At 40.0% G+C, this 16,010-nt stretch overlaps 1 protein-coding gene across 1 annotated transcript; it reads right to left on the bottom strand.

Moving 5' to 3' along the window:
* Window positions 1-902: 902 nt before the first annotated feature.
* On the bottom strand, window positions 903-4,904 carry LOC146706128 (uncharacterized). Its single transcript, XM_085461034.1, has 3 exons — window positions 4,899-4,904; window positions 2,559-2,648; window positions 903-1,943 (listed from the first exon to the last, which is right to left on the bottom strand). Exons 1-3 carry the CDS (start codon window positions 4,902-4,904, stop codon window positions 1,623-1,625), a joined length of 417 nt encoding a protein of 138 aa, XP_085317160.1. The 3' UTR covers window positions 903-1,622.
* Between the last annotated feature and the right edge of the window lie 11,106 nt (window positions 4,905-16,010).

The raw sequence follows: 16,010 nt of genomic DNA, 5'->3' as shown, positions 1-16,010 counted from the left end.
ATCTCTGTCCAGAAGAGCGCAGTCCTGGGAACAGCTAAGATACTGCGCAGGACCCTCAAGCTCCCAGGCCTCTGGTAGAGGACCCGAGCTTGAAGGATAAACCGCCCGCAGGGGCGTGCTGGGTGTTTTTTTGTATGTATGTATGTATGTATGTATATATATATATATATACATATACATGGAACGCCATAACCAAGTGGCCGGCATAGTGTACAGGAACATCTGTGCCGAGTATAACCTGGAAGTCCCGAGGTCAAAATGGGAGATGCCCCCAAGGGTGGTGGAGAATGACCGAGCTAAGATCCTGTGGGACTTCCAGATACAGACGGACAAAATGGTGGTGGCTAACCAACCGGACATAGTGGTGGTAGACAAACAGAAGAAGACGGCCGTAGTGATCGATGTAGCGGTTCCGAATGACAGCAACATCAGGAAGAATATATATCAAACTCACTCAGATCCTTATGCTTGCACGTTTTGCCTGCTTCTAAGATCAATTTTTAGAAAGAAAATGTTCACTCACCTAATATATCCGACCCACTAACAGGTGTCATCACAAAAAGATCACTCATTGGTTCTCATAATGTCTCCCTCACCCCTAACTAGTCATGCCAGATGGCTGATCCTGATTATATCAGTTTTTCTCCAATTAAAAGTGAGTTTTTCCTTCCCACTGTCACAAAGTGCTTGTTAAAAGGGGGTTGTTTCGTTATTAGTATTTTTTCTGTACTATTGGGTCTCTACCTTACAATATGAAACATCTTAAGGTGACTGCTGTTGTGATTTTGCTCTATATAAATAAAACTGAATTGTGTTGAATTTCTCCTGATCCGTGTACACTGAAAAAAAATTGGAGTGACATTTACTTAAAAAAAGCTAGGCAACTTTTTCCACACAGAAAGTGCTTGTAATCTTTACTCGGGCTATTTCTAAGTAATATTTACTTACTAGAACCATCTATTTTTTATGTGAAATACACAAGTAAATTGCACTGGCAATACTCATCTATAGGTTGTAACTTTTACTCAGAATACCATTGCATCCAATTACAAAACCCAAGTGAACATTGCTGATATTTCTTTGTGTTTCTTACTCATCTTTTCTTTGTTATATTCTATGTAATTATTAAGTAATATTTATTATGAATGTACTAGTTAATATTAATCGAATTGAATAAATATTCTTATTATTCTATTAAATAATAAATCAATATTTTCCAAAACAAATATTTGCAGCTTAAGAGACACTTTTATTTCACAGTTGAAATGGCATAGATATATTTAAAATATCTACATAACATTATAACCACAAAAAACATGGCCATAGAACTTCTTGATCGCAAATTTCAAAACAGAGCATATACACATATACAAAAAAAAAAAAAACATGCTATTCAAAAACTCAGTGTGCACTGTCCCCTTTCTTCTAATCAACTTTCAGAACACATACATCAACTCTGTCCATTAACAGTTGCAATCACTACCTTTGCAGACATTCTCAGAACGTTCAGGACAGAAAGAACTTGTATAAAACTGAGCAACATTTGAAATTACTGTCAGAAAACAGACAAAATGCAAACAAATTAATTGTACTGGACAAAAGCACAAATAACACTGGAACACTCACGCTAAAAGTTTCTTGTGGAGAGACTGGACCTTTGGTGACATTTTAAGGATGTCAAGCTCAAGAAACAGCTTCTGAAATACCTCAAACGTATATTTCAGTTTCAGTGGGTAACTTAAGTTGACAGCATAGATGACACCCATGAGCAGGAGGCAAGCGTTTGTCACACTTCCGCAGTCCTCCAGAATTTCTGTCCCCTCAATGATGACCGACACGTTCACAGGATCTTGGTTTTCCTGTGCCACATTGGGATGGATTACGATGATCTTCATCATGTGATTACTGCAGTCCTCTTTCAATGCTTCTTGGCTGACGTCCTCCTGTGAAAACAAACAAACCACAATTAGAAATAACTAGAATAGATTCCAAGTAAAAGAAAAGGTTAAGAGAAAAAAAATGTAAAAATAAAAAAGAGGTATACTCAATTTAGTATACTCAAATCAAACAATATTCATATGGCACTTTTCATACGTAAAGTTACAGAACGTGCTTCACAGAGGCTGACCCTGAGACAAAGAAAATCCCTTTTGGGGGCCATCCAGCCTGGAGCTGTCCATGGGACGGCACGCGTGTTGGTAGACCAGAACCATTAAATCATTAAAATAGGTTATAAAGGTATAATCAAATTAAATACTCTTTTGCTCATAAAATAAAGTTAATAAGTGATCGTTAAATAGTCAGAAAAAAACCAGACAAAAGGCAAGTTAAAGTTTAAGGCAGATAAGATAAAGATTAAATATGATTTAAAAAATAAAGGGTAAGAGCATAAAGATTTAAGAAATTAGTTAAAAGCCTGATTGAAAATATTAATCTTGAGTCTTTTTTTAAAAACATCACGAGTGTAGAGAATCTTTGACCTTCAATATATCATCACAAGTGAAGACCAGATTATAAGGTTAGACAATTTTAATACAGTCATTATGATCATCAGATACCTGATGGTCTTTGATCAGCTCCTCTCCACTCTCTCCAAGATACTCAACTAAGCAACGAATGATAATGTCCCTTCTGCCATCGACATGATGCTATTAAACCCAAAAAGAAAATTTATTGCAGAAAATACACAACATAACATATGTAACATACATACATAACAGCACATACAGATGTAAACAGAAAGTTACCCATGGAGAATGTAAGCCTGCAGCTACATTCTAACGTTGTGAAGTGTACAACTTAACATGAATTTCTCAACGATGTGTGTTAAGACAAGAGTCCAGTGCATGTCATAATCTGTGGGTCCAGAAACTGTCTCTGCCCAGTGAGGAAAGTTTTCTGCCTCATCACTGGACATGCAAATGAATTTTTTGCAACATATCAGTACCTCCTATCACAATATTAACCAGTCAACAAATCCTGCCACAGAGTGCGCCCCCAAATTATCTGCCACCACACTGACCACAGTCCCTTTAATGGCTTTCCCTAACGCTGGAACAAAAAGACCATCTTTCTCCAAGCTTTGGATATCTGTTAACAGTGGCTCTAAAACTCGCTGGAATCCAAACTGCTTGGTGTCTTCAGCCTTACACAGAATTGCAAGGTAGATTGATGTCAATGTGGAACGTAACTGCACCGGAATGTTTCCCAACACCCAATAGACAGCTGTGACTTTGTGCTTTTTTCCAGATGTCCCAAGAGGATTACATACCTCAAAGTCATCAATGTACAGGATCCATCACGAAATGTCTGGTACTTAAAGTCATTTTCAGTTTTTTTTTCACCTTCAAATGTGTTTTCTTGAAAAGACTTACTTAGGACCTGCACCAAGGAGGGCAATATTGGGACATACTGGAAGGTTTTGCCCTTTTTTTTTATCAAGTATGTGTTCTTCTGGTTCAACAACTGAAAAATGCTTCTTCATAAATTCTCTTCTCTTGTAATAAGTTGTGAAAGGGCCACCTGTCCCCAAGGCAGTACTTATAGGGTGTGTCTCACAAAGATTTTTCACTAAATCTGAGATAATGGCTGGATCCAGATCACAGTTATGGCTTTTCAAGGTGGACACCACCACATCTCTTAAAAGTGGACCAGATGCAGAGGTGGATATAAACTGAAGCTCATCTACTATTTCATCAATGCATTTGTTTGGGACATTGAACATGCTTTCTAACTTTAAAAATAGATGGCCAAATTTCTCTTTTATATCTTGAGACAACTCCTGTGGTTCCCCATCCCAAAGCTCTAAGCTCTCTTCCACATAGGTCTCATCCTGAGCAAACATGGGTTCATTAGGTTTGCTTTTTAATACTTCAGTTTTAAAATCCTCAAGGGTGTGTGACTGGTGTTTTCTGTGTCTATGTGTAGCAAAGGTGGAATAAATATTTGTACTGAAGTTGCAGTCTTTGAAGACACATGCAACTACTTCAAACTTCCTTAAGTGGTTGTTAAGATGCTCAAAATACTGCTTCTCTGAATTAAAAAAAACAGAGCAGCAAAGTAGACAAGTAAATGAAAGAGGTCCACTTTGTGTGACCATCTTCACATGGTGTCGAGACAAATGGGTCTTAAGGGCATTAAATGTTTTAAACGAGCAAGGGCAATCAGTGTGAAGACAAGGGACTGACTGGCTGCGACCACCATTTCCATGCTTTAGTCTGTAGTGTTTTAACAATCCCAACCTCTTCTCTGACTCAAAGCTACATATCTTACACATCCATCTCATGTTGTGGCACCTTAAACAGACAAATTATGTGACAAGTTAAACCTAATCGTTACTAATTTGATCTTACCTTGTGGAGTTCAAATTAGCAGTCAGAAGGTCCTATGTTCTGTAAAAAAAAGAAAAAAAAAGAAAAAAAAGAAAAAAGGTTATCTATATGCTTTTCAACTAATTTCTACTAACTCAAGGATGCACACTGATATAAATTATTTTTTTTTTTTTTTTTTTTTTTTTTTTACATATGTTAGTTCGGTGGCAAATTTAAAACAGGTCAATATGAAGACTTGAGTGAAATCGAGTGCGTATATCGTTTTTTGTTTTGTTATTTTTCAAAATACACCTCATGGCAGCTGTGCAGCAATTATTTTAAACTGGACCGTGGTCGTTTTATTCACAAAGACGTTAGTTAAGGCAGCAGGCGTGTGTTGTTTAGGTGGCCATCTAAGCTGTAAAGTGCTGTGGGAAATTCTGGACATACCTCCTGCCAGGAAAGTTAGTCAGCAAGTCTAGCAGGAAAATACACTATTTGCTAGCGCAGCTTCTTTCAGTGCGGAGAAACTGACTTAAGTAGGTGAGCCAACAGGAACGTACAAAGTTTGTTCCGCTTAAAACTTACATTCATGGTTCTACTTCTTCCCATTTCCGTCAAGTCTGCCAACCGTCGAAATGTGAACCATGGTATGTCTGAAGAAAGACCGCTCAAATGTGGGGAGGGGCTTTGACGTCATGCTCCGAATGCAGAGAAGGTGGCCATATTCACTGATGTCACTCCATTACATTTTACTTGGAAATATCAACTAATTAAGCCAATGAATTGGTTTAGTGAATATTACTTGGATCGAATGATTCAATTTACATACAAAACTGAGGACACATAATTACAAACAATCCTCAAGTAATGCACTACAAGAAAAACTGCTATTTTAAAGTAATAGCACTGAATTTGTATTTTTTTTGTAAAATTTATATAGCTAATTGAAATAATAATTACAGGGCCAAAAAAACATTTTTTTCAGTGTATTCGCTGGGCTAAATTCAGAGCACTGGTGTTTTGGACATCAATGTGATGACTTTAAAGAAAAACAAAAGAGCCCCTTATGAATGGAACACACTAGCTGTCAATGTATTGATTTTTACTTATTACCAGATCTAATTAATAAACATAACCATTCTCAACCACACGACAGTATATTTCTTCACTTTCACAGTTGTAATATTGTCGTGTTTACAAAAACTGCAAACATGCAAAAACCTGTCAAAAGCACTCAAAATGACATTTGTGTTAATTCCCGCATGTGGGCGTCTCCAGGGCCTCATTTTACTCGCAATGACACACTCACACGGGCAGGTTTACAAGGTGAAAACAGTCACAGCTACGCTATCACAGCTGGTAATAAGTTAAAAGCAGCTCTGCACAGACAAATTCAGTATTAATGCAGTTTTTCGCAGTACGTGGGTTTCTTGCTGTTTCATTCCTCTTTTAGTTCATTTTGCTGCGCTTACAATAAATTTACCTGAATCTACAAGCTCCCTAATCTTGTTTTATTAATTAAAGAAAGTCTATTTCCCTCCTTGCTCTCTACAACTCTCTGACTCCCTTGCACACACACACAAGTCACAATTCTCACTCTCGGTGAATACATTCAGTAAATCAAGAACAGACATTTCTCTCCTCATTTTTTTTTTAGAACAAACAAAAATCAAATATGGACAGAGGAAAAAACATCCTAACTCTATTTCTCTACACTGCTTTAATTATTTAAGTGTATTTTTAGCAAACAAAAGGGGATGAATCTCATGACCATATGCTTTTTCCTAACTAATTAAAGTGCTAAACAATAAATTAGGAATCCAGTGAGTCGTTCGTTTGTCATGAAGTGGCAGGTTGTCACCAAAATCCAGATGCTTCTTCATGCCTCTGTACCCTCCTTACCATTTGTTGTTGTTGCTAACTCTTCGATTCAAGCGCTTTTCAGAGAAGGGTGCAATCGTGCCTGTCTGAGTGCCAGCACAGGTGTGCTGTTGGCAGCTAGAGCCTCATCCAGAAATGTGTCTGACAGCTCAAAACTCAGTGTGACATCTCACTAACTTCTTCAAAACACAATCCTGAGTCTACAGCCTCTTTAATAATTATGCAGTGTTCAGAGAGTGTGCGCATTAACCACCGACGTGTGCGAGCTGCACAAGGTGAAGTAAGTTTATTGATAATACGTAGAAAAGGAAGTTTCTAGAACAAGAGAAATGCGGTGCGAAGCCTCGGAGGACTAAAAAAACTAAAAAAACTCCAAAACCTAAGCACTTTGAATGCTAATTATATTCTGGCCCAATTTGGAAGCAAAATTGGGGGATGAAATGTTAACCTACATGCCTGGAAAACAGTGGCAACCCTCCACTTTGCTGATCCCAATCTACAGGATTCCATCTGCCTGAGAATTGTTATGGATAGTAGTCGGAATATTAAGCCTGGCATCGTGCTTACGCACAGCTGTCAGGCCTACTCTGTACCTTGCGCCCATCTTCGGAGGGGGGGTATTAGCTTTGATGTGAGCAAAACCCTGCAGCAGTCAAGGGGGATCATTATGGGAGCCTCATCTCCTGCAGTAGCTGGTAGCTACAGCCCTTCTCTTGCGGCACAGCTGCTGACAGGATGGAATTAAACCTAGTTTGAGCCGTGAGAGTGAAGGCCGTGACCATGAGAAATTTTTACAGCTCGCTTTCAGACATCACAGGGGTCTATCACGAGGTCTGTCCTCAGCAAAGTGTCCTGCATAGCATTTACTTTCAAAGGAGTGTGAGAGTTGGAATAATCGGAGAGAAACTGCAGAACATCTGGTGTAAAAATCAGTTCAGTTATTTAGAAAGTGGATTGCATTTTGTATGTCTGCAGGCAGGTAGTAGCACCTTTGAAGACTTACATTGCAACATTGCTTGTAAGGCCATGTTAGGTTTCAAGGACTATTTTCACTGATTGGCACACTTATAATGTGAAATTTCTGATAGAAAATTCAAAATGAATTATTTATGATACAGCACATCCACAGGAAAACAGGCCAGGTAAGTATGTGTGTATGTCTGTTTGTGGGAGTGTGCAAAATATAATCAATATACAGATTGAAAAAAAAAAGAGTTCCACCTCTTGTGCAGGGCAGCACAGTGCTTGATTTGGAAGCTACAACAACTCAAACTCATTGTTGTGCTACTCAAACCATTCCTGAACTATTTTTGCGTTACGGCACTGAGCATAAACCTGCTGAGGGAGGTCACAGCCATCAGGGAGTACTGGTTCCATTAAAGCGTATATATGGTCTACAACAATGCTTTGGTGGTAGGTAGGTAGTATGTGTCAAAGTAGCATCCACCTGGATAGCAGGAACTGAGTTTTGGCAGCAGGACAATGCCCAAAGCATTAGACTGCTTCCATCAGCTTTGTTGGTTCACCATTCTTACTTCCTTGGACCACTTTTGATAGATACTGACCGCTGCAAAATAGGAATAACCCACAAGAGCTGCATGAGAACTAATGGATAGCAGGATCCAAGGTTTCCCAGCAGAACACAATGTATACTTGTTCCCTAATACACTAACAGTTCCCACCCACTAACAGGTGGCGTGATGAAGAGATAATCAGTGTTATTCACTTCACCTCTTGGTGGTCATAATGTCTGATCAGTGTACATCTTTGAACTGAGTCTGACAGACTCCCGCATATCTGTTTTATATTGTTTTCATGTGCACGCCTGCACATTTAAACAGCTTGCACACAATCTGTCTCGAAAAAACCCTTGAAATAAAGGAGGGAGGGTCACAGGTGATTCATTCACTTCTGCACTTAAGAGTACACGGCAACAATATTGGCAGAACAAGACTGTTCTGCAATTCATGCATGACTGTGGAAATAGGATGTCTGGATGTCTCACAGCCATCTGTGTTGGCTGTTGACTCATTTCATTTACATCCGCTTCTCATTCCTCCCATCCTCTCCTAATTCGCCGTTTCTCCTCGATGATGGCCACGGCGCCTGATGCCGCGTGCTGGCGCACACACATTAATGCCAAAGTCAATAGGAAGGCGAAGAAAGTGAAATGATTCGGCAGGACTGGAGGAATTAGTTGTGGTCGGATACCCCGGGGTTACACAGGAAGGAAATTGGATCTTGAGGGAACGAGAGCGGGGCGTATGATGTCATTTATTACAGCGGATTGGTGGAGAGAGGTGGGTTATCACTCATTATAGAGAACAGTGCACACCGCTGAGCTGCTTGTGCAACACGACAAGTGGCTACAGGAGCCGTAAACCCAAACATGGCCTCGCTCAATATGTAGGTGGCAGAAACTGACTGAGCAGTACAGTGTGTGGGCGTGATTTCCTGTCCATATCTACAAGTCTGCACGAATGATAAACTCCAAAAGGCAAGACACTCTTCATATTGTTGCTTGCATCTAAATTATCAAAGCAGTTTGCAGTTTGTGTTGTCTGTCTAGCCCTGTAATAACAGGCAGCAGCAGCACCAGGCAAACTAAATTCTGGAGGCTGGTAATGCCTGTGTGGTCGCCATTTTTGCTGTAAATAAAAGTCAAATCTGTGGGTTTTTTGTTGTTGTTTTTTTCTGACACAAAAATAGCTTTTGCACTGTGGCCCACATATGTCTCTCAGTTAATGCATTATTAATTATGTTGTGCTCCAATAACACTGCAAGGGTCCAGTGCAAGATGGGCTAGGACACAAAAGAGAAAAAAAAAAATAGCAAGGCACTGAGATTGCTCATGCATCCAGGCTTCATGATCACAGATTAATACTGATGTTATTGTGTAAATTATTTCATAGACGAACAGCTGTTTGAGCGCCGTCCTGCATTCGTTTCTCATACAGTTTGTTTTTCTTTTGTGGATGAGGGGAAGAATGAACAAAAAAAATGCACCTCACTAAAGGAAAAAGGAAGCAAATACAGAACAGGAAATGGTTAAGTGGTGATAGCGTTCTGACACACTCCTTAGTTCCAGTATGCAAATTGGACCTGTACAGCTCAGTGCCAGTATCCTTGTCATTACAATTGGGCTCATTTAGGCATAAACTGGCCTCAGAGAGCAAACGAGGCTGGGGAACAAGGAATTAGCTGGAAGCCAAGTCACAAAGCATTCAGCACCTGATTCTCAGCTAGGACAGATGGCGGGATTGCAGCACGATGGCACAAACATACACAAAGACGGAGAGGAAGAGGGAGAGGTAGAACACCACGCACACACACACACACACACACACACACACATGCACACACATGCACACACATGCACGCACACCCATATCTCAGTGTTCCCTTAGGCGTGAGGCCAAGGAATTCAATGTTTCATAAGGATTAAAGTCTCTCTATGAAACCTGCGACTGAACATGAGACATTGGATCATGAAACATTGCCAAAACAGCTGTTGGGGGCTAGTCACAGTACCGGCAGTGACTCACATCTCCTCTTCACAGGCCATTTATTTTACTGTGACACGACGACGGGGAAGAGATTTTTCAAATTCAGCGACCATCACACTTTGCTCACACGTATTCCGAAACCTCCCCCTACCCAAATGTCACAGACCTCCGAGGTGTCAGGGCTTCCTGTGCTGAAAGTGTTTGTGCAAGCTGAGGATCCTGGAGCTCGTTACTGTATTTTAAAGATCATAATGGCTTTCCCATCATGACCAAGTTTGTGTGGCGGTATTAGCCGTACCCTGCTTAAGCCCCCTGGTTTCTCGGGGGCGGCATGTTAATCCATCAGTACTTATCTGTCTGTCTCCCCAGCGTTCTATGATCCAAAATGATGAGCTGAGCTAATAAAAGCACGGGCAGACAGAAGTTGGCGATGGCACATTATCCTCCCCATCTAATCCCTCTTCTAATTAGAGATGCCATCTTGGACCAAGCAAAAACAAGAAAACAAGCGAAGATTTAAAAAAAAACGACAGACACCCACGGGGTTTGTGTGATTGTTGAGCTATAATGGGCCATACGGGTGGTTTTGTGTGGTTAGATTAGTCATTATACACCATGCACTTGAATTTACCATCAAGTGTTTTTCCAAGTCAAACTGGATTGATTTTTTTCTCTTGCTGGCAGCTTGTTGCTTCCAGCTACGTCTTCATGAAAGTTCAATGAATTATGGAGAAAATTAAAAACAGCTTGCAATGGGTAATTCATCACAGTAAACATATTTGTACTTGTTTAAAAGGTACTGTATGCTAACACTTTGGCTCATTTTCCTTGTGTTCTTGGTGCACTTCAACACTCAAGACCCAAACTTTTATATTTTCAATTCTCATTCTTGATTTCCGCCATTCTGAAAATGCTATAGATGATATGATTCACCCAAAAAGTAAAGTCACCATAATGGAGAACTTTTCAGTGAGGCCGCCATACTTGACATTAAAATAATAAATTAAAATAAAAGGCTGGTGAAAAAAAAAAAAGATGTTTAGTTAATAGAATTCTGTTCAGAGAGAACAGAACAGTCATTTGATCCTGGGCCATATTACCAGATGTCCCAGGATCAAATGATGAACAAAGTGTTAGTGACTATCAAAACACAGGAAAAAAACGGGAGTGAGAGAGAGAGATGGCCACAAAATACAACTCAGACCGGATGATGCTTTCTGAATAAATGTTGGCTAGCCTGTTCACCCTTGATATAAAATAATTATGTATGAATAAATGAATATTTAACTGACAGTAGTAAATCAGAACAATGTGCATCCAGCAAATGTAAGCTCAGTGTACAGCGAGGTAGATGGTGAGGGGTGGGATCACATGTCAGGGTAAGTAGGGCACTTGTTTGTATTTTACTGTTATTTTATGAATCTGCTAATAGGCAGAGGATTGTTTTGCTTTCGCTCCCACCATTTCCCTCTTGATTTCATCACTGCCTGCAGACTGACTTTTGCATGAAGGTGGTGTTTTGTTTTAGTTGTGTGTGCTCGCATGTGTGTGTATTTATCACATTTTGAGAAAAAGGGGGGAAAACGATGCTCATAGTGACTTCTGTACTACTGTCACTCATTGCTCTCTACCCATTATCTTTGTGCAGTCACCGCATCCCCCTCCACCTCCCGCTCTCTCTGTGGCTCTTCTATTTTGTCTTCCAGTGAACATTTATTGCTCCGCTGAATTTAAATCCTCCTCTCTCCCCTTGCACTGGATATTCTCTGCTTCCCTCTAACTTTTTATATGCCTCTCCCTACACCAACTGCAAATTTTCTCACACTCGCCATTTATATTCAGTCGCTCATTATGATTTTCTGCTGCCTCTCGCCTCTCCTCTGTGTGTGCAGTTGGACATTATCGTTCCCCTTTATTCTGTCTTTTGAATAGGCAAGTAAGCTCAAGCAGCTTTTTTTCGCTGTCTGATGCAGCTAAGATGTTCATGAATAGAGATCAAGAAGAAAAAGAGGAAGAGGCACTGCAGGGGATAACAAAGAAAGCGCAATTTTGTCTAAGATCTTTTCTTTTATTTAAACATTAGTTGTTTTTAACTAATTGGAATGCAGTGTGTACCACATGGACCAAGTGGACAGACTGTATACATTTTGAATAAACAGCAAAACAGCTGAGTAGGAATAAATGTGGCTTTGAGACCTGGGAAGGGATGGCAGCTTCATCTCAAAAAGAAGCTACTCTGTGAGTTTCTGAAGTTAACTTGGCCAAGCTGCTGATGTTGTGAAGATACTTTGCTGAGCCCGAAGAATAAACTCCGAGGTGGTAAAAGGCCCAGTGAAGGCTTTTTGAGGTGTTACTTAGCAACTCTCTCACTCTCTCTCCACAGGACAAAATTGAAACACAGTTACTTCTGGACAAAACCCTCTCACACCCAATGTCAAGAGTTATAAAAGTTTTAGAGAGCTGTGAAGCGAGCGATCTTTGAAATGGGCCAGCACGTCTTGCAGCAAAGCACTCTCAGTAACTTTGAGAACTTATGGAGAGGATTTAGGACAAATAAATCTCAGAATTTGATTACCTTCTTTCTTTCTTTTTTTGATGTTGATGGATATGATAAGAGAGCACGACAGGCCAAGACGGTGATGGAGATGATGTCAGCCTATTATACTCTACTGCACTCCAGCTCTACCAGCTGCAGGTGCAGCAGTTCAACAACACACACCCCTCAGATCCTTGGACTGAAAAAGCGCAAGCTTCCATTATTTTATTTAAAGTCTCTGTAAGTTAGATCATTCTCTGGCAGAGTGAACTGTTCATCTATTAGCAAGCTAAGAGCAGCATTAGCAGTCGATAAAGCCTAATGAAGGCAGTGCATCCTCACATAGCTTCCCAGACAACTTGGCTAAAAGCTGCATCATCTACATCTAGGGAAATCTCAAGTTACCCTGAGAGAGAATAGAGCGAGTCCACTCTCACTGCAGGCAAATCATCATCATCTTCTCTCCTCTCTCCCTCTCACTGGATGCCCAATTGTCTGGCTTAAGGAGTGTCTGTTTTTTTAGCTAGGTGGAGGCGGGTAGGGGGTGAGTGGGGGAGGGGTGTGAATGTTGTGCATGTTCAGTATTTGGCAAGAACCATACAGTCAAGCAAAGCCCTGATATTTCTGTTTGGATGATGTGTAATAATAGGGGAACATTTGTGCACGTGCCTAATTACAAACACTCACTGCTCACATTATTAGATGCAACTGTTCAAGCTGCTTGTAACAGCAAATCTTTCGCCAGCTAAACATATGGCAGCAACTCAATGCATTTAGGCAAGTAGACATGGTCGAGATGAGAAGTTCAAGATCTGCAAATCTAGCATCAAAATGGTGAAAAAGGGGGATTTTGAATGTGACATGGTTGCTGAACTGAGTATTCCAGAAACTGTTGATCCACTGTGATTTTTCATCACGCCCATCTCTAGAATTTAGACAGACTGGTCTGAATAAGAGAAAGTATCCAGTGGGCGAAGAGGAGAAGGGTCAGAGTACTGAGCTGATAGGAAAGCAACAGAAAGATTTCAGTTTCATCCTGACTGAGCTTAAGAAAATTAGAGCTGAACCAGGATTTGTGGTTCGAAATTTGGATAAGCATTCTGTAAGAGCAGAAGGTGGGAGGGAGGAATCAGGCCTCCAGGAGATAATAACCAATAACTAATAAGCAAGCAAGGTATGTAAAAGAGCATTTCGGAAAACACAACACATCAAACCTTGAAGCAGACGGGCTACAGCAGCAGAAGACCACACCAGGTGCCATTCCTGCCAGCTAAATACAGGGAACTGAGGCTACGGATCTCACAGACCAAAAGTGAACAATAGAAGACTAGAAAAAATACTGCCTTGTGTTTATAACCACAGTGTGGTTATAAATGGCTGCTTCCAGAAGGATAATGCACCATGTCCCAAAGCTGAGATCATTCAAACTGGTTTCTTGAGTATGAAAGCGGGTTCAATGTACTCAAATGGCTTCCACAGTAAACAGAACTCTAGTCTAGAAGAATATCTTTGGGATGTGATGGAACAGGAAATTTGCTTCATAGGCAGCATAGATCTTCATAGATCTTTAGCTAATAAATCGGCAGCAACTGTGTGATTTTATCATGTCCATGTGGATCAAAACCTCTGAAGAACGTTCCCAGCACCTTGTTAAATCTGTTCCCCAAGGAATTAAAACAGTTCAGAAGGCAAAAGGGGCACAACACATTACTATAAAGGTATACCTAATGAAGTGGCTGGGGACTGTATATTGGACCATACTCTAAACCTGCCCACTGGCCCATATCACAAGATCTTCTTCTTTCACACTTGTCTATATGGGCTTCCCTACCTTTTTAAATTTTAATGAGTATTATTTTTGACTATTTTATTTCTGTCAATATTTTACTTTTACTCCCTATGTTTTAACACAAATATCGCTTCTTTCTTCTCCTTACATTTTCAAAGCAGACTCATTACTTTAGGTTTAATGATATCTTTTAAAGTGTTTATACTCGGGGTCAAAGTGAGCTGGACATTATACAGCAACATCTTACAACATTTCTGTCATCTCAACAAACATCAGCACGCACACAAACTGTTTGTGTACATTTTGTTGCACAGCTTTCACTGTAGTATCTCTTAACACAAGCATCTTTACTACTAAAGTACAGAATGTCTGGAGTTTGGCCACCTCTGTCAGCAACAACCAGTATCCAGGCCTCAGTCACAGGAGGCTGCAGCTGGCACAAGTGAGGAAGAGACAGAGCAAGGTGAAATTAATGTGGTAAGAAAATGGATGGATATATATATATATATATATATATATATACATATATATATATATATATATATATATATACACATACATACATATATAGGGAGGGAGGGATTCAAGGACAGAGGTGAAATGAATGGCTACTTTGACCATGAGCCACTGTTAATAGCTAAAGTACATCTTTCAATTTTCACATGCTGCAGTGCAACTAAGAAGTAAACCAACAACAACTGTACCCACCTGATTAAAACCTGTTTCAATATTAATAATCATCCCTGCTTGCTGGCTTTGTATTTGCAGCTTGCAGCTCAGTCTTTTAGCCCTGAACACAGTTATGTTAGATCCTATGGGGTACTTGTCTTAAAGTGGGTCAGCTGGACACTGAATTATCATTTGACTCACGAAGTGAACCATCCATGAGTCAAACGAAAATGTTAATGAGCTGCATGAACAGCTAGCTGAGTTATAAACAAAGGGTTTGGACTCAAAACCAGACAGATTCAAAAGAAGGGTTTTTTTTTCTGCATATCACCCCTGTGGCAACATATCACCCCAGTAGAGCCCTTTGCTCTCTGCAGGCTTACGTATTGTCCTTGGGGTGTGTAACCCTCTGGGGTCCAGGGTATAAACTGGCCGTTTTTGACTACTTTTGATTTTACCTCTATATTTCACCTTTAAAAACTGTTTATCTTGCCTTGTTTGGTATCATTTTTTTCAGCACAACCTCAAATATCTGAGATTTGAGTAATTATTTCATTTTTGCATACTATATTAGCACAATTGATCTAAATTCAGACAGAAAATTCAAAATCCGAGTAGAAAAAAGTTATATTTTTTACTGTAAAACCCACAAACATGTCTAACGAATCATTTTCATAACTTGAAATGCAAATAGAAATTGTAAATTTCTAAAAATTCTGCACATGCTTTGCAAACAATAAAGTTATATGGTACTATTTACCTAAAAATGCACCCAAGGCCTCAGGCGTTTTTTATATAACCATTTAAATCTATTTACAGAACAATCAGGTGTGCTGCATCAAATAAGAAGGCACACAAATTATTTGTGCCAGTCCAAAAATGTAGTTTGTGTTCAGTATAAGACAGAGGAGAACACCACAGGCCTAAACCCTGTAGGTCTGACAGCAGGAGGTGCATCAGTCCTGTTTTCCATGTGGGAACAGCGTTTACACTGGAATCTGCCTTTGACGGCTTTTTAAGAGCAAATATGAAATTCAGCAGTCTAACTGACACACAATACAAAACAATAACTACACAATACACTAACTACAGCCTCCAAACACGCTAAACATCACTAATGTTTCACGTATGAAAACTTGCGCGCTCTCTCTCTTTCTTTCGCTCGCCCGCTTTCCGTCGCGGGTGTCACTCCTAAAAACTTCCCCTTCTCCCTAAACAACCAAGTACCACATGTTGCCATATCATTTTTTTTTTGATTGGCTGACATGGTAAACTCTAACACCAATCCGGTTGTTCAGTGATGACGCGACGAATCC

Source organism: Copadichromis virginalis, linkage group LG7 (genome assembly GCF_057382275.1).
Source record: "Copadichromis virginalis isolate Kocher_CV1m ecotype Utaka linkage group LG7, C_Virginalis_male_GT1.1, whole genome shotgun sequence".
NCBI classification, from domain to species: domain Eukaryota; kingdom Metazoa; phylum Chordata; class Actinopteri; order Cichliformes; family Cichlidae; genus Copadichromis; species Copadichromis virginalis.
The sequence above is the reverse complement of the archived record's forward strand: the minus strand, read 5'-3'. Positions and strand labels throughout refer to the sequence as shown.

Coding starts and splice junctions, on each gene's coding strand:
- LOC146706128 (XM_085461034.1), bottom strand. Junction 1,944..2,558: donor AGCTGATCAAAGACCATCAG/GTATCTGATGAT, acceptor TTGTTTTCACAG/GAGGACGTCAGCCAAGAAGC.